The sequence below is a fragment of the Anguilla anguilla genome, chromosome 4 (assembly GCF_013347855.1).
Source record: "Anguilla anguilla isolate fAngAng1 chromosome 4, fAngAng1.pri, whole genome shotgun sequence".
NCBI lineage: Eukaryota > Metazoa > Chordata > Actinopteri > Anguilliformes > Anguillidae > Anguilla > Anguilla anguilla.
Window position 1 is genome coordinate 20800485 of NC_049204.1, and position 23078 is coordinate 20823562.

Here is a 23078-nt window from a genome sequence, read left to right on the forward strand (position 1 = left end):
GTCTGTGGACAGCTATAAAGAGAACAGTCCTGCGTCTGCTGCCAGGATTGAGGGAACAAATAAATTCTTGATGTGGACTCTGAGAATTATTCAGCCGTGCAGCTACTATCCGAGTTTATGTTAGATTCACCGAGCTTAATGGGTAATGCTGATGGTCACTTAGGACAGTGTGTGATGCAGAAGTTTCTGAGATCCTTATTTCAGTTCTCTGTTTTCATGCAATAAGGCACAATAGGTTTCAGAGCAAAATCTTTTGAAAGTAATGGGAATGTCACTTTCCTATGTAACAGAACAAATCTTTATTTTATTTTATCACTGGCATCTACATACCGTCATTTGATATTTCATTGATTGGCATTTTGTCCACCCTGTCACATCTTATTTGTTTGATAGCATCTGGAATATTTTGATGTATATGCTGAATGGCTACGCTTCTGATTTGCCTCTGAACATCCATATTGAAACATTTTTTTCCTCAGGTAAATCAAAGCACTGCCGCAGAATACATGCTAATGAAAAAAGTCCTTTGTCAGGTTTGACTGATGTGTCTCCACCCTTCTTGTACGCATCAGAATGAAGAAAATCAATCTGGACGTGTGCTGCTTCATGAATGCCAAAGTCTGGACTGAAAGAGACATAGCATAGCATGCTGAGGAGGAGAGATGTCCGTGCTCTCGATTATTTGTGAAAAAGAATGCTGGGTTCTGTGGTCAGCTGTACCCTGCTGGGTCAGCTAGTGGGAAGGACTGGTCCAACTTCAGGTCAGAGAGGTGGATACTGTCCAGATGGTCAATGTGGGAGGACCTTGGTTGGCTTGGACAAATGGCATCTGGTGCCCTGTTGAAGGAATTGTCTTCTAAAAGTTAAGCCTTTCTTTCAACATCCGTCACTGTTACATTTGTGAGCCATCCACATTTAAATCCACATTTGATAGTATTTATCAAATATTTTAAATGATTACCCCATCTCCCCAGCCCAGATATTTTCAGCTCTCTGCTGTCAGTTCAATATTTTTTAGGTAGCCACCTCACCCACCCCCGTTCATCCTCTGTTCAGACCCACAATCCCTCGGTTTACGTCAGTCTTCCCTTACAGACAGCTCCCTACCCTCCTGTGGTCCCCCATACACCCCCTGTGCCCCCAGCTCTCCCATTACACACTCTGCCAGCCCTGCTGGCTCTCCTCCATCAAACATCTGGCCCCCTCTCACTGCTCACCTGTCCAGGCTTCACCTCTGACCCCATCAAATGGCCTCATAACCACATGCAAGTGTTGCCCTCAGTTTTGTTCTGCTCCACACATCTTACACTTCTAAAGGGCAGCTTACTGTTCGGTGATGTGTGAGTGCTCGATGGATGTTGCTACATCGTCACCAACATTCCGTTGTCGCTCTCTTTTGATACTGAACGTCGTCGCTCACAAAATGCATAAACTCATAAACGGTAACAGGATGCATCACTGAGGTGGAGTCATTTGCGCTTAATGCTAAAAAGTAATTGATTTCTGGGAGATGAGAATGTTCTGTAATGTTGTCATGATAACTGAGCCAGCAATGGGTTCAAAGTTTGGTAAAGTTTAAGTCTCAGCAATTGCGATGATGACCAATCGCTACGGTATAAACCGCCAGTCTGTTGCTATAGTATAAATCAAAGTCATTGCGACCAACCATCAAGTATGATGATCGCTGTGGGCAACGATCATTCATTGCCAATGCTGTAAACTGCCCATTAGTCTGCTAGATTGAGAGTAAACATTCTTGAAGATGAGTTCACCCTCCTTCTTTCAGTTTTGGAGATTTCCCCCAATATAAGTTAAAAATATATATATAATTAGATGGCTGTGTCAGTAATTTAATCTGCTTCCTTGTTCCTGTCTCATAGTTCTGTGAATGTAAAACGAAAGATTATTTGCTTGCTTTCTTGATTGCTTTTTGAACTGATGTGCCACTTAATTGTTTTGCCGATGCCGATCTCGATGTAAGGTGTTTAATATTAATATGTTTCATTTACACATTGACCGAAAAGAAACATGAAGTAGTAAAAGGTGGAAAGAACACGAGGCGGAAAAGTGCAGTGGCAGTTGTTAATTTCCTTAGCTCTCCTAATTTGTTTGGCTTGAACAATTGTCCTGTGTTCCACCCAGTGTAAAAAAAAACCAAAGGCTGTGCATAACACAGGAGCTACAGTGGTTGTGACTAAATGGTCCACCGCACTTGTGATTGTGTAATTAAAATGGCAGCTCGTTAGAGAGGCGAGATGCAGGGGCTATTGCTCGGTCCCCCATTCAGTGGCGAGGCGAGCGCTTGGAAGCTGCCCGGCTGCAGCAGGTCGCATAGCTCCACGGCCGCTAATGTTCACCCAGAATAACTAACGGGGCTGGAACAATGCTGCCCACACATTCAGTGTGGTTTGTTTGTTGTCTGATGGAATCTGGCAGCCCTCCTCTCCCTCAGCAGTCGCCAACCCGAGGTGCTTCGTGGGTCTGTCCGTGTCGCGCAAAAACGGGCTCGCCGACCGTCAGTGGCTCAGGCTCAGAGCTCCACAAACGGGGACGGAAAAGATGGGAACAGCATTTGTCTGTCTGGATCACCCCTCCCCTCATCCCCCCCCCCCCCCAGCTTGAAAGACAGATGAGAAAGGAGCACAAACAAACAGAGCTCGGGCCTGCGTTTCCTCAATCTGCCATTTGGGTAAAATGGGATCCAGAGCCGCCCCGTCCGTACAGCGGCCAGACGCGGAGTCCACGTCCCAAATTGTAAACTGGCGCTAGATCTGGTTTCCATTCACGTTTGATCAGCTTCGCTGGCCTGTCAAGTGCCGCTCTTTTAAGTCCCTTTAATTCCTGCCAGATATGCCGAGTTTGAACATCAAATGCGTACTTTCTGAGATTTCTTTTCTTCACGCACCGAGGTGCTTCGTAACATTCTTTTGCTGCAAACAATTTGCCACGTGAAGCAGATAGAGAGGGAGGTGGGGACCCGGGGCCTGTCTCCAGGGGTTAGAACGGGTGTGTGTGGGGGAAGCGGGGGGGTGAAGCAGTGAACCCCTTTGATGTGGCTTGTGGGTGGCTTTATTTTTATTCCTCAGAAAACAAGGACACAGTAGCAGCCCCTTTAAAGTGCTAGCACGTGTTGGTCAGAGATTGAGCAACGCCTGGAGACTGAGTCAGGCTGGGGAGGGCCTAGAGCCTGCGGAGGGGCAGCGCAAGCAGCCTACGAAGTGTAAGTGGGGAAGATGGCGCCCAGGGCACGATGCTGGGGAGGGGAGCGATGGGGCGAAGGAAGGAGGAAAAGGACTACGACCCCCAGGATCCTCTGCAGCTTTAGATGTGAGGGCCGTCCTCTCACATCTGTCTCTGTTTCCTCTCACCACACATCACAATCTATTTGTGTCCTATTGAGCACACCCTTGACTGTGGATAAGCCTCTTAAGTGTCATTCTTCATGAGTGGAGTGTTCCCCAGGTCACTGCTAATAATCACTCATATGGAATAGTTTGTGTTTCAGTAAGAGTGTGGTGAGAATGAACCTTCGTCTGCATTAGTTACTGCATAGAAAGCCAAGAGCATTATTGGAATTATGGGTTGTGGTGTCTGGATAATTTCATGGAGTTTTTCCATGTGAACACATCATTGCAATTCATGGGTGCCTACTGTTGTTCCCATTGAGGTTGTTTGAACTATTTGAGGGCCACTTTCTTTGTTTGTCTTAAGCTTGTTTTGGTTTCTGATATTTGACTTTTTTTCCTGAGAGCTTAAAATGTCACGCTCCACATATATTCTTCTGCAAAATTGAATGGCTAATATTTTGTATTCTGAAATGCAGAATATTCTTCTAGAATATCAAAAATAGAGTAATATGTTAAGATGCATTTGTCTCTCAGTTAGTATTATCAAATGTGTTGGTGCCACATAGCAAATTTTACATTACCTGTGAATGATATTTTAACCATAATAATACTCTCTGCTGCTTAGGGTACAAATAAGACTGTTATTATGAAGTTACAGGCATACAAATCAATGACAGACCTTGACTCCTGCCACCTTTCAAGCAAGGGTCAGAAGTGCTAACCCAGGAAATATCTACTCTTTGCTAACTGTAAATGTAAGTAACCATAGTTACTGAATTTGTCCAATATACTCAGAATTCATCAATATTCTCTGGTTTAATGTTTGTGGTTCTGGTCCGATTTTCATGTAGTTCACACTCGGACATACATAACACCCATCCCAGAATTGGACAGGTTGGGAAAGACTCGAGCCCCATTTGTCAGAGGGATGGGAGCCCTGTTTCTGGTTCACCTTCCAGCCAAAAACCCTTTCAGCACTGAGTTTCTTGTCTAACCTCGGATTAAAAGCAGAATGCGGCCAGGCTCTCCATCCTCAGCCTAATGACACGGCCCAGAGATGTAATAGACAGGAAAACACAGCACTTAGAGCCGGGAATGTATCATCTCAACATGAGAAGTGCTGTTTGTTGTTATTCTTGAGTGTGTTGCCCGATGTGGGAGCCACATTTAGAAAAACAGATAGAATCAAGTTGATGAAAGCACACTGCCTGAAAGAGAAAAGGCCAGTGTCTGGTCCGAGATGAAAGGATGTCTGAGAGGGCTCAATTCTGATAATGATGATATTTTCTCAAGAAGTATAGGCATATGATAATATATTTTCCTAAGAATTATCTTCCTTTGTGATCATTAGAAGTATGCCATTCAGAGTGTCTGCGGTGTATGTATTCTGGAGTCTTCTCTAGGCCCATTCTCTGTGTTAGATTATAGCCATTGTTCCATGGAAGTCCAGACTTTCCTACCCTGGGGGCAAAGTTTTTATTCACGTAGCGCACAAACTCCTTTTGACAGATTTACCACATGTTAATGCTTTTGGGGAGAAAAAAAGCATTTTATTGATGCCTATAAATGGCAAATATTATTCAGAGGCCTTCTAGAATCTACTTTTTTTCTCTTGGGTAGTGGTGTTAAATACAACAAAATGGTTTTGTCTGTTGGCTTATCTGCAGTGTCATCAATGACATGAGTTTTGACAAAGATGGAAGTCTTTATTCTGTGTTTTGACTAGGTGCTATTGTGCCCTTTTCTACTCCTATCGCTAGGAATCTGTTTTCCTTTAGCTCTCATTCATTTATAATGCTGTTGGGGGATGTTTGAACAGCGATTGATGGTGTAAACAGAAGTCTGTGGGAGGGAGGAGGTGGTTGCATGGTAGGGGCACCTGTTCCAATCCTGCAATATCTTCTGGAAATCCCTGAATATTCCACTGAACAAATCAATTTAGGATCAATGTACATTTTGTCTGATTGTTCCCATTTTTGAATTATCAGTGTGCCTCCATGATTCATTTGATTTCATAATGTAATGTGCATTTAGGGCTCGTTGATGTACGGTAACGAGAACTATTGAATATTTTTTGACCGCAGTAATGATCGTTGCCACCATGTTGTGTATTGCCTTTGATGTGGTAGCTAACATCTAACTTCAGAGGCCACGTGAAATGCTTCTAGGAAACCTTCACCACTGATATCTATTGGGTGTTGATAAGACAGCCAATCAGCAGCAAGGTCGTACAGATTCCATGTGAACATGTGATGTGTTTTTGTTTGTCACATGGTAGCTGCAGACCATTGTTCTTAGCAGTATCACAGTATCTTTTCAGCTCATTTCAATGTGGCTTCCATTTCAAACAGCATTTCATTTGGCATATATTGTTGACTACTGTTGACTGCACATCTTGGGTCATTAAAATTGATTTGAAAGCGCTGATTTTGGGAGCATCTCTGACAGGAAGTGAATTCCAGAGACCTGGCTATAATGAAAAGGAGCTGCGTTTTCTTTAAAACCCAGAGAAAATGACACATTGGTGTGGACGATTTGGAATGGAGGGCTGCAGACAGGATGGAGGGGGGCTTTGAAGAAGAGGGGAGTCTGTGCAGAGCTTCTGTCTTTGCCCCTTGGGGCTGGTCTCTGAGGTTGCCTGTAACCCCACTGCCTGTTGCACCAGGCTCTTTATGTTTTGCGTGTGTTTGGGGGGGGGATTTTTCCACTGCGCTTTGGCGGCCCCTACACTAGCCTTTCTGCCTTCTCTCCTGGTCTACCCACTGCCTGAATAATGAACCACTGTTTACACTGCGCACCACCACTACACTCTTGAGTGGAACACCATCCCAGCCTGTGTAGCTTTTAGAGAAACACAGGTGGGGGTAGACTGCGGGCTGGGTCCAACTTTGTGCACAGATCATGAGGGTTGTTTATGTCTGTACGTGAATACTTATTTATTTTTCATTTTTTCACAAAATGGCAGAAGAAATCCTGACATTTTCTCTGTCCTGAACAAATCCACCCCTGTAACTCATAGTAAATTGAATTTATATGGGGTGGATTCCAAGGTTCAACCTGCTCTGGAAATCTGGCTCATTCCCGCTGCCAGCGCAGAGGATGAAATGGAACATAACAGGGAGTGAGTGAAATGAATGTAAATCTCATTTCTCTGTCTGCTCTTTACAGATTCCTCATGCTGTCACCATGCTGCAGAACTCTCTTCATGTAGGGAAGCCTGCGATCAGGTGAGAGGCGTCTTTCTGCCAAATTCCCCAGCCCTGCACTCCGTACCCCCTCCCCAATGTTTTGGCTTTGTCTCTGATCAGTTTATTGTGATTTTACAGCCTTGTGATGGCCTGCTTTATTGGCATTGACAGTTCTTTGGTACTCATGTTCAGAGACAACAGCAACAGACTCCAAATGCAAGTGGCACACTTATAATCAATGCTAGCTATCGTGTGCATTAACTAATGATGCAATGATGCACTGGTGGACATTGCTTTGGATAAAAGTGTCTGCCAAATAAATGTAATGTAATGTAATGTAATGGTTCCCGAAAATGGGGGAGCTTTGTATAAAAAGACTGTAATTCCTACATGGTTCCCCCAATATGGATGTAAAAACCCTCTGATTTAACCTAACAGTCACCTCATGTTCGTTGTTTCATTTCAAATCCAATGTGCTGGAGTACAGAGCCAAAACAACAAAAAATGTAGCTGTCACTTGTCTGAGCATGTCAACAGGAAGCCTCCATTATCAGCCTCCACGTATAAGACAGATGATTCAGTGTGTCATATAGGCAAATAGCCATAGTAACTGTCATGGTCCTGCTGCTGGATAAAGTAGTTGAAACCACTGAATGATTCAGGAAAGGGTTAATCAAAAAGCCTTCTGCAGGTTTGTATTTTAATGAACAAAATCAATGATAATTTTCTGCAGTAATTAGTAATGTCTAATTCTGCAAGAAGGGGAGCATATCCAAATCCAATTAGTATGTTTGGAAATGCACAGATGTGCTATAAACGATATCTTTTTTTCCAGTGATACTTGTAAGATATTCCAAAAATGAGATTAGTGGGATAATTAAATGCAAAATGAAACAATGGTAATTGTTGCGTACAGTAAAATTCACTTTAATGCAATTAATGCATCAGCCTCCAACCCCACATAAGAACTGAATACACATACAGATAAGTTTGTTGGCTGATGTCTCTGAACATCCTTATTTAATATTTCTCTTAACTAACTTTATTTGAATATAGAAGGGTCAGCTCAGATGTATTTTGTGTTTCTTTCCCCACGTTTGCACTTTGCTCTAGTCTGTCTAGATTGGCAGTTGCTGGTAGGTCAGGTGGGAGGTACAGGCCTGAAATTTGCAAGCATATTTGGAAGTGCTGACCTTGAACAGTCAAAATAAAGTTGTAAGTTTGGCCCCTGTTAAAAATGTGTACTTCCTCAAATGGAATTGCTGAAGAACAGTTACCCTTCTTTTGAAGTTTGAGGCTGAGAGGGAGAGTTTTCTCTTCCCCTCATGCGGATGACAAGTAGGTAGTTTTTCCTCCTTTCTTTCTCTTGCTCTCTTTCTCACACTCCCTCTATGTGCCTATCTCTCTCTCTCTCTCATGCTCCCTCTGTCTCTCTCTTCCTCCCTCTTGCTCTCCCTTCAGATTTTTCAAATTTATTGTTAAGAAATCCAGTGAGCAGACTTTCACAGATTCCTCACTGTCCCCCCCCCCCCCCTTTTTTTTAACGCGGGACATAAAAGACGAAAGTGAAAAGGCCGCTTTTCCGCCGAAAGTGTTGCACCCACGGGCTCGGCTCTGACCCCCCGGCCCGTGGCGGCGGGGCAATTTGGAGATCTGAGCCCTTCCCCTCCTGTGAAAGTGACTCATTCAGGCTGTGGCAGCAGTCCCAGATGCAGGCAGGCCGGGTCCCTTACCCCCCCTCCATCCGCCCCCTGCCCCCCCCCCCCTCCCCAAACCCCACCCCGCTACCCCAGCTCTGCACCTGCCAGAAGGAGAGTGGAGGACGGAGGGCCCTGAATAATGGCCGTCTTGTTAGCGTCCGTAGAAGGGCCCGTCAGCGCCTGCGAAGAAAGGGGGCTGGATGTGCTGTGGGCCTGTGCGCAATCACGCCGCCATTTCTTCTTAATGGACGGCTGCCGCTTTGATGAGAGGAGGCCAGCGCTCCTGAAAGGAAGGGGCCTTTTCATCTTCAGTGCGGCAGCCCCCATTTGTATCTCTTTTTTAAACGGTAAAAGCATAATAAGTGGGCAGTAGCGGTCATTAGCTTTCATGGCCGGAGTCTTTCTTTTTTTGCGGCGTTCTGCGGATTTCTTTTGAGTGACTTCCAAGGAAATGCTGGTTTGCCCCGTGTTTTAGCTTGGTATGCATGTTAGAACAATGTGATGGCAAAAAAAAAAAAATTACCCATGATGCTTAAGGCCTGAGGGAAAAAAGATTGGGTGTGGACGCGCACTCAGAAAGAAGGCCATGTTGTATTTGCTTATTTCACGTTATTCCGCGTTGTGCGGCCAGTGCTGTTGAGATTGTGAAAGGAATGTTGCTTTGCACATCATGTTGTCATTGCTGAAGAACATCTGATCTGAAGTTCACGGACTTAGTAAAGACTCTAGTGCACTAACTGAAAAGCAATCAAACGGAAAGAGTAATACCAGGTTCGTCTTGATTACAGGAGGAAGAGTTTAAGTACAATCTTTAAAAAAAAAAAAATCATGTTTCCATGGTAACATGATAGCTTGTATGGCATTTGTTTTAAAGTCTTACTTAAAAAGCGCAATGAAGTATGCTGTAAAGGCCTTTGATCTACACCTGCTATTTCCCATGCGTACATCAAGACCTGCAGCAAGGCCTGCTACAGGGCTGTATACGCAAAGGCGGTCTGTGGACAAAAACAAATTATGAAGACTGGGAGCATGAAAGGATAGGGGCTATTTCTGACCCTGATTAGAATTCTCCTGCTCTCTTGTTTCAAATGTGATTGGACATTTAGCCAGCCACACTTGGTCGCTGAAAGGGTTTCGAGTGTACTCCAGCAGGTATCCGCCGCCGAGCTTTCAGGCAGCAGGCCTGCCGAGCGAGCCGTCATTAAGATTAATGGCATTTTATTACCGGAATATTCTGAAGCGGAGCAGGGGCAGGGGCAGGAGCAAAACGGGAATGACGGGGCCCAGAAAGCATCAATGTCGTCTCCGTTATTCTTTTGAACTGGTTCTGATTTAGTGAGCATCCGTCCCCGTAAATGAATTTCATGCTCTGCGAGCTGCCTCCAGACCAAGATCTGGCAGGCGGCGGGTTCTCACAACCCTCGCTGACATTAATGAGTGTTGTTAGCCGGCGCCCGTCTTCGCCGCATTCTTAGGTTGTCATGAACTCTGCGGAGGCTGTTTGTTTTCGCGGGAGGGTTGCGCAACTCGTGAGTCTTGACAGACTGCGAATATAGCTGTTCAGAGACCCCTTTTGAAGTTAAAGTTCCAATTCCAAAACTCCCGTGAGGAAAATGCAAAGCGTTCTATCTATAATAACCATAGATACTTGGCGGCTCTGGTCACATGTCTGTCTGAGGGGTGTCCCGTTAACCCTTCATCTGGAAATGACATTGCAAAAATGAAATCTATAATTACAGGTCCTTTCTCACTATATTCGAGCCGAGGAAAGACTGATTTTCACGTATTGATTGTTACACTGTGACTGTATCCAGTGTATTTTGAGTGGCTCCGTGACAACTGTTTGTTTTTGTAGCTCTCCACCATTAAAAGTGAATCCCGTTTGAAGCACCTGCTGCAACGATTACCAAGCTATTGCCCAGAATCTATGGTAAGCACCCATTTCCATATGCTTTTTGATATATTTTTGGCTATGAAGGCAGGTGATTGGCTGTGTGAGTTTATTATTCTACAACAAAGGCACGTATCTCTGGCCCACCTGTCAGAAATATGTCTATCTCCAAAGTCCTCGTGCTTGATGTGCATAAATTGATACACAAAATATCATGGGTTACAGCTGCAAATCAAGCGGAAGGCTCCCCAACCGATGTGTCCCTAATTATAAACCGGACACCTCACACTGTTTTTAATTTGCACTGACAGAAACCTGCAATTAGGGCCAACCTGTAATTAACAAGCAAGTCAACATTCGCATTTTATTGGACCTTCTATCTTGCTACGTGTTGCTGAAACAAAATCTCTGCCTCTCAGATCTCACTTATATATGACCAGTTAAAGAATTGTATTTCTTAAGGGATATTTTTTATCTTAACCCTTGTGTTTGATTTGGGTCAAGTTGACATGTTTTAAACTTTTTGTAAGAGGAATGACACTTTTGAGAGATGTATTTCATAACCAGTGACAATGTAAATGTAAATTTGGTTCCTGTTTTGTGTTTCTATTTGTTGTTCATCATCTGTATTTGCTTTATGTCTTTTTTCCTATGTGGTTTCTTTGAATATAATAAGATACAGATGAAAATAATTGAAAATGTCAGTTCAAAACAGTAAATATCAATAATCTACTGCATGAAAACCTTGTTTAATGTTAAGTTTTCACAGATAAGCATGATTTATACCCCCGAGCCTTCGTTATGGTGGATTTATCTAAATTACATCTTTATCACAAAAAATTCTTGACACTTTCATTGTTAAATGTGATCTAGTGCGGGTAAATGGAAACCATTAACAATATATATTATTTATATTGTTTGAAATTGAGATACAGCCAGTATATATTGAGTATTGCTTTAAAATCCCAATAATGTTTTGGGTGTATCTTTACCAAGCTAACAGTTTAACAGGTGCTAATAAGCATACGGAAAACAGAATGGAGCCCAGGCATTGTCAGAATCACGGGTATTCTTGTTTTCAATTCGAGCTACTTCATTTGGAGCTATTTTTTCCTTCGGAGTCGAGGCGGATGATGGCAGGTTTTTTTTTTTACTGCTTTCCTCTCTTCATGTGCCAGAGAACATGAAGGACTTTTCCACTAACGTGCAAATGAATCGCAAATGCCGTCCAGTTTATTTTGTTGATTATCTTGTCAGCCCCGCTCGCAGAACGAACAAGCTTCACACAGCTCTTTCTTCATGTCTTTGAGTCTTCTCTGCCTTACACTGTGCCAGATGGAGAGCTTTGTTTTATGAATTTATAATTGTTATTTTACTGAATAAACTGGCTCACCTCATTTCTTTTTTTAATTAGATCTCAGTCGTATTAACGTCGTCTCTGCTGCCTGGTTGAAATTAAATAGCCACCACAAACACCAGCAGTGACAACAAGCTGATCACTTTGCACCAAGAAAAAACCCAATGTTCCGGTCCTTAGAAATCATAAGACACACAAGCTCACATCATGTCCAAATATGGGTATTCACTTTAGCCCTACTTGGTGTTTTTGTCACTCCCGGCAAGTCACTGTGTTGACTTCTAGGATGCCAGAACACATTTTAACTTGTTTAATTTGAAAACCTTTGAAACCCAGATGGCTTCAGACAATTTCACAAGAAACACTTATCAGTGTGCCTGATAAGCACATTTTCTTATAAAAAGTATTCCTTCAAAGTGAGTGACAAAAAGTGGATGATTCGTTAGACATGGGCAATGAATATTATGTCAATATTTAATATAATATATAGTAATATAGCACATAATTACTGAATGTAACCTGTTTGTTTTGCTTTAACGTGTTATATACAAACCTTGAACATTCAAAATTTTTAAATGTTTTTTTAGTATATTTCCATCGTCTGTCTGAACTCGAAATATCTTTTGTATTACTGTAACTGTTCCTTCTTTTTCAGAGTGAACTTTGGATTTGCGTCAATTCCACATTACCTGGTAAGGGGCTGATCAGCAGTTACAGATGGGTATATTATAGATCCAACTGTAACACGCACTAAGTCCTGGAATCTTGTCTATGTTGAGTAGACTATTGTCTCTACCAGATTTGTTCAGGAGAGGCAGGAATAAGATGGAAGCATTAAGACTTTCCAGGTGCAATAACAACATTATTCATGCTGAACAAATCCACTCTGAAAGAAACACCATATAAGCCCAAAGCCTGGAGAGTTGCATTTACTAAGAAGAAGGAAAACAAAATGCGTTTCAAATGTACAAGAAGGAATTTGCTGACCTCTTCAATCATAAGGCCTGTGTGCTTTTCTCCGTTGTGGAGGGCAATGGTGTAGGTCAGAACAGGCTTGATGCAGAGCTGGATACATTCTAGGGCAGGGGTGTCCAGTCTGATTTGAGAAGGGCTGGTGTGTGAACACTGGATTCCACAAATAAAGGTCATGATAGAAAACCATGTTAGTCAGTTGAATTGCCAGACGTTCTCAGATTAAGTTTTGATGCCCCTGTGCTAGGGAGTGTCAAAGAGCCTAGTAGTTTTTTGTCTTCGAACATTCTTACAGTCTCGTGTTCTTTCCACTTCTGTCTGTGTCGTAGGAGCGTCCCGGAAGTCCGACGGGTGGGTGGGTCTCGGGTGCTGCGAGCTGGCGATTTCCCCGGACTGCCGGAGGGAGTGCAAGCTGGTGAGAGGGCCTGAAGTCCCGCGCGTTATTAGCGTCTGCTTTCTGCACGTTGGGGACCGATATTGAGCGATCGGGAGGGAATTGGGAAGTAGAGCCTAGGGGCCCTGAATGCATTCTCACGGCCGTTCCCACGAGCCTCATGTCAAGTGCGTGTCCCTGTGGATGGTGATTGTGGACCCCTGACCTGGGCCTTCTCCCCCTGCGCGGTCCTCCTGCGTGACCCCAGCCGTCTCGTGTCTCTCGCCCCTTAGGCATCGTCCAAGAATGACATCACAAAAGTATGCAAGAAGGATTCTGAGGTAAGGAACTTTTCAGCTGAAAACTCTGATGCCGTGTGTAGAGTTGTGTGGAGGCAGGGGAGGGGTTTTACAAGAACGATTGCTCGCATCGCAACAGGGAGAGATTCGGCCATCTCAAATGTTGATGGAAGAGCTCTGTGAGGTCCTTGTGTAAAAAGTGGTCGTGTGATGGTTGAGTAGGTCTCGAGTTTACCGCCTGTCACTAGAAAGTATTCCTAATAAGTCTGGTGTCTTTCATTTTCTCTTAACAGTTTTTTCCAGTGTGTGATAAGGCTTATTTTTTTCCCAAGTAGTGCTTGGTGCCAGTTTCTTCTCCTGCTTATGAAGTAATTATCTTTCTGCATAGAACCCTGGATGATGTAATAATCTCTCTGAAGATAAAATGTCATCTCCTGCCTATGGTTGAGTTCATGACTCTCAGAAGTGTCGCTCAGTACAGACATTTCCACCCGAATGCACTTTTTTCCTCACGCACCTTTTAACAAGCCAAAAAAAAAGATAAATTTCAAATTATGGCTGAGGTTTAATCCAGCCTAATCAGTTTGAGTCTTAGCACCGCCAAATTGTGCAACGGTGTTGGACTGTCAAGCTGTCAAGTAAAAGAAGGTTTTTAATTTCCAGACTGTAGAGAGTGCTGGAGTAGAGCACCGATGCTGCTTGGATTGGGAGTGTCAGGAGAGGGCAGTCAGGAAAGCTTTCGAGAGCGATTTATTTCTGTACGGCCCTGAGAACAGACCTCAGACAGGGTCATGGAACAGGCTGTTCGCTCTGTCCGCAGTCCCCGGCCAGCGCTGCGCTTTTACTGAAGAACCCGAACGCGGGAGGGCTGAATGACTCGCCTCCCACGTCCAGACCGAATAGGAAACATCATACCCTTCAGAACCGTCCGCCTCTCTGTCCATTGTAATAAGACTGACAAGCTAACGAACAGAGAGATGCCTTCCCGTATTCGTGTGAATCATTTAACGATGCTTAGCGTTACTTCATTCAATTTACAGTTTTTAAATTATTAGTCTGTTGTTTTGTTTTCAAGCTATTTTGTTACGTGTACAATAATGTGTAACTGTGACAATCTTTGTTGTTTGTGACATATATTCACAAAAGTGTTCATTTTGCAGAAACCCCTCTACAGCTGCATTACCAAAAATGAAAGTAAGTGTGGACATTTTTTATGAAAATGTAACATATGCAAAACAATCCAGAACCATTAGAACAACAAGTAAATACTGTATTTTAGAGAAGTACACACCTGAGCAATGTCTTTGACCACTTAACCAGCTTTAATAATACAATACCATTCTATTAAATAGTTTATTTCATAATAGGGATACGACTAATAATTATTTATTGTTCTCCTGCGGAAAGGAAACTGACATTGTCCGCAGTGGGACATTCAGGGATTATGATTTTGGGGTGCGCACGCGATCCCATTACAATGACAAAAGTCTACGGCGGGAAGTTGGGGCTCTACCATGGGGCACCCTGCCCCCCCTGGGCTGAATAACGGGGGAATGAGTTGCCACCCTGTCCGATAAGCCCTGTTTACATGCCTGGAGGGCAGGGTCGTGACCCCTGGCCCGCCCAGATGACTTCATCCGCCGCAGTGAATGGGGCGCTTATTTGTATTTTGAAAGCCATTGTGCGGCGGGCGAGCGTGTCACGCAGAGCCCCAGAGGGGCCCCACGCATTTCGGCCCCCGAGAGGAAGCCGGCTCTTTTCTCCCGCCGGAGCCACGGCTTCAGCCCTCACGGGTTACCGCTCGTCCCCACAAAGGGCGCCTCTCTGTTCTCGGAACTGTAAAAAATGAGTCCGTTCCGGTTTTTTTTTTTTTTTTTCGTTTTGGGAAGAAGCGATCGCGAGAACCGAGTTTTGAAAGCACGCGCAGAAAGACAGAAAGCACACACACAGCGTTTAAGCTCTTCTTTTGAAACCCATTCATTCATTTTAACCAACAAAATGTAGTCTGTTCAGATGCTTGTGATATAAAGCGTGTGTTTTTCTGTCTCATTCCTTCTTGCGCGTGTATGTGTGTGTCTACGCATGTGTGTGTGCGTGTGTGCGTGCGTGCATGTGTGTGTGTATGTGTGTGTGTGCGTGTGTGTGTGTATGTGTGTGTCTGCATGTATGTTTTTGTTTTCCCCCAGTGGGCTCAGTGTGCTGCAGCTATGCTGGGAGACACACAAACTGCAGAGAGTACTGCCAGGCCATCTTCAGGACGGACTCCTCTCCCACCGTCTCTCAGATCAAAGCTGTTAATGAGTACTGCCAGGCCATCAGTCCTCAGGTCATAAGCTGTGTGGGAAACTACACCAAATCTTACCCAATCAGGAGCCCCATCGACAGTGAGTATCTGTGGCAGCGCTTCACTCTGGCTTAAAAATACTCAGCTCTGAGTCATCGTGGATCTCCTGTTTGAGTGGCTGAGAACATTTATACTTTCTCTCTCACGGCACTTTTCACACCTTGTTGGTTTGACTGAAGTATAAGATTGGCTGAGTTTCTCTGGGGAGTTAACTGGCATCTCCCACTGTGATATAATTGCACCAGCATCGTTCTTTACACCTGGAATTAAGTGACCTGAATGTGAAAGTGCCCTTAAATGGTACTTATCCTTTGCATAAAGAAAGCCTGCTGTGTGATCACCACCCTGCCTCAGCATAAGCTGTCACACGAGCTGCTGACAGTTACAGTTCAGACTCCCCAGTCGCTGTGTGTCTGGCTCAATGCAGCCTGCACTCAGCTGCATTTTCCACTGATCTCTATCTGATGTGGATCAGGCGATTAAACAGGATTAGCCATCCATCCACATAGGTTATACACGTAGCTACAGGTATACGCTCTCAAAACAGATGTGTTAAAAACAACACGACACATCGTTTTTAACAGACATCCATGTCCAGTTAAGGACAACAGGTTTTGTGTTACTTTCAACACAGTCTGTTTCATAAAGTCTCCCTACATGACACATATGTTGCATTTTTGTAATGCAGAAGTAGTAACTTTGACACAAAATGTGTTGAGGGCGACACAAAAGTAGTGCCACTAAAAGTGTGCTGGATGTTAGCACATCCTCTTTGATTGCGTGTGTTTGAATGAGATGTGTGCTGCAGGCTCTCGACCACTATACAAATCCCTCCACGTGGTTGCGAGTTCAATTCCCGCCGTGTCACTTTCTGTGCCCGGTTTTTTTCCGTGTCTCTTATCTTCTCTGCTTTACCCCTGTCCGAATAAAGTAAAAATTACGAACGGAAGCTGCGTGGGATGCGCTCTTCCGCCACACATCGGCTCTGAAAACAGAAACAAGGGGCGAGGGCTGTTTAAATAAATGCGTTTTTAAGAACGAGCGAAAGCTTGGAGGTGAGCAGCGCGTGCGGCTTGTGCGCAGGTCTGTTCTGCTGCGACCGCGCGGAGGACGCGCACTGCCAGGCGGCCTGCAGGCGCATCCTGCGCACCATGACGACGGAGCACGAGATCATCGACGGGCTCATCAGGGAGTGCCGGCGCCAGCCGCTGCCCCAGGACCCCCTCTGGCAGTGCTTCCTGTGGAGCTCGCACACCCCTCCCAAGAACGTCCCCGACACCTCTCCCACTGCCAAAATGGACGGCGCCAAGCTCCACTGCTGTTCCAAAGCCAATACCTCACTGTGTAGGTCAGTGTCCTCACTCGCGCTTGTGAAATGCCTGAGTGTGTGACAATGTTCACAAATACAACTATTGTACACATACATGTGTTTTTTAATTAGAAACTATAATGTGTTCATCAGAAAAATAACTCTCTTCAGATTTGTGGCTCTGATTGCATGTGTGCACAATGCAAGATATGTGTACTTTTTGATGTGAAGTTATTGTGTGGTGTGCGTGTGTGTATGTGTGTGTGTGCATGTGTGTGTGTGACTGTGTGTGTGTGTGTGTGAGTGTTTGTGTGTGTGCGTGTGTGTGTATTTGACTGTGAGAGTGGGTATGCCTGTGTGTGTTCCTCTTTCTGACCCCTGGCTCGTGTGTTACTCCAGAGAAAAGTGTCAGGAGATCAGCACTAACTGGGGGACCCAGACCTGGCAGGAGTTTGACCAGCTGTGCGAATACAACCCCGTGGAGGCCGACCTGGTCACCTGCCTGGCCGACGTCAGAGAACCCTGTCAGCTGGGCTGCAAGGACCTCACGTACTGCACCAACTTCAACAACAGGTGAGCGACCGTCCCGCGTTCAGCGCCCCAGCGGCTTCCAGTGCGGCTGCGTGACCGTGCTCGGTCAACTCGTTTCAACCGCAGGTGAGTGGCCGTGCCTCTAAAAGGAAGTTCCGCCCATGGCGAGTGTGTGCTTCTAGTGAGCCAGCTTCAGCAGCGAGTGAGAGGCTGTTTCCTTGGAACGACGGAAGAGTGAGTAAGTCTCCTGCGGTCTTTTTGAACAGGAATGAATTGTTTTAACTGCGCTTATTGTGGCTGCTGTCTTGGTCAGGTCTCCCTTGAAAAGGATTTATTTAATCTATAGGGACTTCCTGGTTAAATTAAAGCGAAATACATAATAAAAGTGTCACACGTGCAGGCATAGAGCTGTCCTCGGTGACCCCTGCATTGTGCTCGATGTCTGCAGACAGGCCGTTGTAATTTATTGTGGCAGGGTTAGCGTGAGTGTCTCTGTGAAGTCACTGAAGTTTAAAGTGATCACTGGAGAACTGAGGCGTCGTTCCGCGCTTCGCTCGTCTGCGGGTTTCGCGTGCAGTTCTCTGGGGGAAGTGTCATCCTTCAGACTCCCTAAGGCTCGTGGGAACGAGCTTCAAACCGTTCAGGGTAATGTATTCAGCCCCGCGTTCAGACAGAACGGGATTGTTTCTGTTTCTGTTGTTGTGCAGCGGGCGAAGGGGACGACGGAGAGGCGCACATGAAGGCTTGAGCGCAGACGCTAATCACCGCTGGGGAAGGGCCCCCCGCTTGAACCGGGCCCTCCGGGCCCCTCCGGAACACAATGCGCTGCGGTCGGCGGGGCCCCGCGCCGGTCGCGGTCGCTGCGGGCCGCGGAGACCGCGGGGTTGTTTTCCGGTCACGGAGGGCGCGGGGCGGGTCGCGCTGGAACAAAGGCGCCCGGGGCCCGGCGGCTCCGCAGCGTGGCGCGTTTGAGCGCGGCCTGGGGCCCGGCGCGCCGCGGGGCCCATCAAAGCCGGGCGGAGAAAACCACATAAACATGACACGGTTCAGCCAGATACGGGTCCCGTGGGGCGAGGGGGGGTCGGGGGGGGGGGGGGGGGGGGGGGGGGGGGGGGGGCTCTGAGGGCTTGGGAGGGGGCCTGCGCAGACAGTGTCTTTGCAGAGCCACTTTTACGCTGATGTTCTTGCCCTTAAATATCCCTCTGGGAGATGTGTTGTGATGAGGCAGATTCTGCTCTGATGTGGGCTGCCCGGGGAGCAGTCAGGAAACGGTCGCCAAGATACACTCAGTCCTGGTGTGGATTTCAGCCCGTCTGCACTGTACCCAGCCCTAGCTCAGCCTGGCCCTCCACCTCCACCAGGAGGAGCTTTCTCTGCAGGACAGGTTAACATAAGTGTTGTTGTAACATATAGAACAAGAGACAAGACAAGAGAATACAAGGTGTTTATAAACACAAAATCACTTTTCCATTGCTTGTCCCTTCAAACCTTTCTCGCTCGCCCTTTTTCCTTTTTCTCTAATGCACTACTTTTCGCTCACTCTTTCTTTGATCTCTCCATCTCTCCACCTTTCTTCTCCGCTCACGAAGCACTTGTGTGAAGATTTTATTTTGAACTCAATTAAAATGTTTTTTAAAGACATACTACGCCAGATCTGAAGTGCTCCTTTGATCGCTGACGGTCCTGGTCCCCCGAGACCTGCTCGTTGAAGAGTCGGGAACAATCCGAAGATTCCTCATCTTATTTTCATTGGAGGAGATGGAGGAATCCCGCTCCATGTGATGGCACCACCATTCCCGGAGCCGGACTCAAAGTTCAGACAAACAAATGCTGGCTCCAATTTCCTTTGAAGGACTCCTGGGGAGGGCGGTACGAGCGAGCCCCCACCCCCCCCCCCCCCCCGCGGACTTCAAAGCCGGGGCGCCTCGTGCCATTGGGTTCTCTCAGTTGTGGGACGCAATCACAGCCGGGGCGCTGGGGGCGAGGGTCGTCTGGAGTGGGGGTTCCCCTGGTGTGCTGTGTACCCACACAGAGACAAGGGAGAGTGCCCTCCCACCCCCACCCCGCGCCACCAAACCCCAACCCCGACCCCGCTGATATGCAGATAAACATTAGCCTCTTAGCGTCGTTTATTGACAGAAGAAGAGCGTGGTGACGTCGGGTTGCCGGCCACTAGGGCGGCGCCCTCCTAGTGCTGTCACCCGGTGCAGTCCTCTTGCGGGATGGCTTTCCGCCCGCTGTTCGGCCCGCTCCGGTTCGTTCTCAGAGGCCGCTGAGCCGTTTGCTTCCAGCCACCGAGCGCGACAGGGCATCGGCACGTCCGCGTTCAAATTCCTGCAATTGCAGTCATACTTTTTTCATGATGTGTCCATTTTTGTCCGTTTTTGTTCATTGCTTGCAGATGTGTAGCTATCTTTCATGTCAAGTGAAGATCAAACGGAGGCATGGGAATGGCTTTTTAATGCAGAGGAACCTGACATCTGTGACACACTGCGGGGTTTTAGTTTATTAAAGAAGAGGTGAGGTAGCAGTGAGCTGATATCTGCAACAGATTGGTCGCTTAAAACAGTTACATGTATTAAAGTCAGTAACGAACGTGTTCTATCATCGTGAGATTGGGGTTGTCTGCTCTGCTGTGATACTTGATTGAATTTGTGAATTAAAGCACCATAATAGATTGACTTTGGGCCTTCAGCTATACTATTTGCTCTTTCATTGAGCCATTGAGCCACAGCTGATTGGATAAGGTGCATGTGTTTAATTTAGCAGACAGCGACGTGCTGTTCAAAAACAAAGAAAAATTAAACAAACGCTGTTCTGCTGTCCTCTCAGGCTCTACCAATCAGTGCTCAGCAAGTGAATGAGTTCCTCCAGTCTCAGCCAATGAAATAAGTGACTTTACAGAGGATGGTTGTGAGTGGAGGGGAGAGCACAATGGCTTCTCACGGCCCGCTCCCTGACCTCCCACGGCTGCTCCGCTGCTCCCCGCGGTGGTGACCCCAAGGCGCGGTGTCGTCTCTAAATAAGGCCGAGCTCAGCTCCCTGCGGTTCCTCCGGCGACCTCCCCCGGCAGGAAGTGGCTGCCGGAGGCCGGCACCGTGTAAATAAACTATCCGGTGACCGGAGATCGGCATCTAGCCACGCCCGCCTCTGTCTGGAGATGCCTCCGCACATACTAATCATGCTCTCTGCATTGCTGAATGGGCTCTCTCTTTCTTTCTCTTTCTCTCTCTCCTTCTTTCTCTCTCTCACACTCTCTCTCTCTCTCACCACTGTGGAAGAGCTGCACACCACCCCATGTCTCCTGAGGAAGACTGTCCCTGTGGTTTACTGGCTGTAAACCGCAGATCTCTGGATGAGAGAAATGCAGGGACAGGTGACCTCAGAGGGCGCATCGCTTTAGTACCTTAATCACATCAGAGCCGCTATCCTTTCTTACACACACAGGTACTTTGTAATGCTGTTGTTTACAGGTATCTGGATGAATGGCTCTTGTGCTGAACAGTCTGTGTATTCAGCTGTGGGCGTGATTATTTTTACTCTCTTGTCCTTAAAGACCCTGTGCAATCAAAAGCATCATTTTAATTACTTATTTCATGCATCAAGAGCCAAAGAAAGCCAGTATTATATATATTTCTTTCTGTTTTATTTTAAATTACTTTTTTATGCTGAGGTGAAGTTCTTGTACTATATGAGAATTCATTTCTGATCTTTCTGAGACCATGTTGTTTGCCAGTTAACAGTCTGTCCCATATCAGGCTTCAAATCCGGAGTGAAACTGAAGTGAATGTTCATTATGAAACGGAAGCATTGCATCATGCATCTACTGCTGTTGTTTCGAAATGTCACGCTGAAGATCAAAAGGCAATTTTATTATTTTCCTGTTTATAAATCTGGAAAATGAAAGAGTACATGTCTATCCCGCTGTGTAACGAACAGTTTGAATGCAGCAGAAACCTGACAGTAATCTGTACTGCTTTGTTCTGTGGTGTGCTCCGTGTGTTTGGTTGGGCAGGCCCACGGAGTTGTTTCGCAGCTGTAACACCCAGTCGGACCAGGGGGCCATGAGCGACATCAAGCTGTGGGCCAACGGCACCATCAAGATGCCCTTCATGAACATCCCTGTGCTGGACATTAGCAAGTGCCGCCCCGAGATGTGGAAGGCAGTGGCCTGCGCCCTGCAGATCAAGCCCTGCTACAGCAAGTCCCGCGGCAGCGTCATCTGCAAGTGCGTCCGCGTCCCCTCCCCTGTCCCCGCCCCTGTCCCTGCCTCCGCTCCTGTCATTGCATCTGTCCCCGCCCCTGTCCCCTCCCCTGTCCCCACCCCTGTCCTTGCTTCTGTCCCCTCCCCTGTCCCTGCCTCTGTCCTTACATCTGTCCCCACCCCTGTCTTCTCCCATGTCCCCATCCCTGTCCCTGTCCCCACCCCTGTTCTTGCATCTGTCTCTGCCCCTGTCCCCGCCCCTGTCCTGGCATCTCTTCCCTCCCCTGTCCCTGCCCCATTTTTCAGTGACATTGTTGCTTATAGTGTTGAAATAGTGCATGCCTTGCAGAATCAGTGAACTCCATGGGCCTACATGCAAAACTAATAACGCAACCAATGACTGGAGCAATCAGTTGGTCATGGCATTGATTTTGCCTGTGTTAAAGGTCTTAATAAATTAGGCTCCACATATTGAGGGGTTTTCTGAGGATAACACTAGAAATGAAATCAGGTGGGATTTGAAAACCTCAGGAATGCCCAGCCGCACAGCCGCTCTGGCTGAACGCATGACTCCAGGCTGGCTGTGGTTTCCACCAGGGGAAGTAGCTCACAGGAAGTGGAGATGACTGGATGCGATGATCAAAGCGGGTTTTAGCCTAGGTAATTACAGAGCCTCGGAGGTTATGGGGCTAAATGAGACGGCGCGGAGGCCGCCCTGATCAAAAGGCACTTTCGTAAAGTGGGCTCATTAAGGGAGCGTCGCAGCGACCCACCACCTACACCTCTCCACATCTCTGCCTCACGCTAAGTCTATCCGCCGCCGAGCTTCAGCTCCAACTCTGAGCTTCTCATTTTCTAAACGCTAGCTTTTCTACCCCCAGAGCTGACACACTGTCACGTTTTCTGCAGTCGCTGGAATTAGCTGAAAAATAGTGAGTTAAAAAAAAGACATTTTGCACTCAGAATGCCATAGATAGAGGTTAAATTGGACCCTCAGCTCAGTCAGTTTCTCCCTGACTGAGCTATAGAACTACAGCTCACCAGATATCTCGCGTGTGTGTTTAGCGTTGTAGATTTAGACACCTGACGCATTCCGTTGAGCGCCTACGCCTGCGGCTACACTTTGTGTGAATGAATCATTCAGTCAAATCCACCTGTATTTACACTCTGGGAAAGAGTCTTTAGAGCTGACATTCTCCTGTCTGCTCTGTGCGCAATGCAGCACCTTTGTGTCAAAGCCATAAGGGTTAGCGTTGAATATTTGAAATGCCACTACGTTAGGTCTCATTGATGCATTCACTCATGGGTGTCACTTCTGCTCCCTCCCCAGCTGCACTTAAAGTGTCTGCAGTGGTTATATGTAATTAGACTCTGTTATTGTCTTTACATTACATATGGGAAGCAGAGCGCAGAGCATATTGTTCTGGGGCAGTGAAGTTGCCAAGTAGCAGGAAGGTACACTGCACAGTGGGACAGCAGTGGTAGCTCACCACATTTACCTCTGCTATTAAGGTCTTGTGGAGCAAAATATGGAACGAGAAATGAAAAAATCCAGTTCACAAT

General features: G+C 46.4%; 1 protein-coding gene across 1 annotated transcript in view; it reads left to right on the forward strand.

The window, feature by feature from the left end:
• Nucleotides 1-23078, forward strand: part of LOC118226134 (reversion-inducing cysteine-rich protein with Kazal motifs-like) — a 45454-nt gene that overhangs the window by 5113 nt on the left and 17263 nt on the right. The window contains exons 2-11 of the mRNA XM_035415483.1: nt 6516-6574; nt 10091-10165; nt 12139-12175; nt 12785-12870; nt 13122-13169; nt 14288-14321; nt 15314-15511; nt 16555-16819; nt 17180-17353; nt 21327-21539. Of these exons, the coding sequence (XP_035271374.1) occupies nt 6516-6574; nt 10091-10165; nt 12139-12175; nt 12785-12870; nt 13122-13169; nt 14288-14321; nt 15314-15511; nt 16555-16819; nt 17180-17353; nt 21327-21539 (1189 nt within the window). The remainder of the gene's footprint in view (nt 1-6515; nt 6575-10090; nt 10166-12138; nt 12176-12784; nt 12871-13121; nt 13170-14287; nt 14322-15313; nt 15512-16554; nt 16820-17179; nt 17354-21326; nt 21540-23078) is intronic.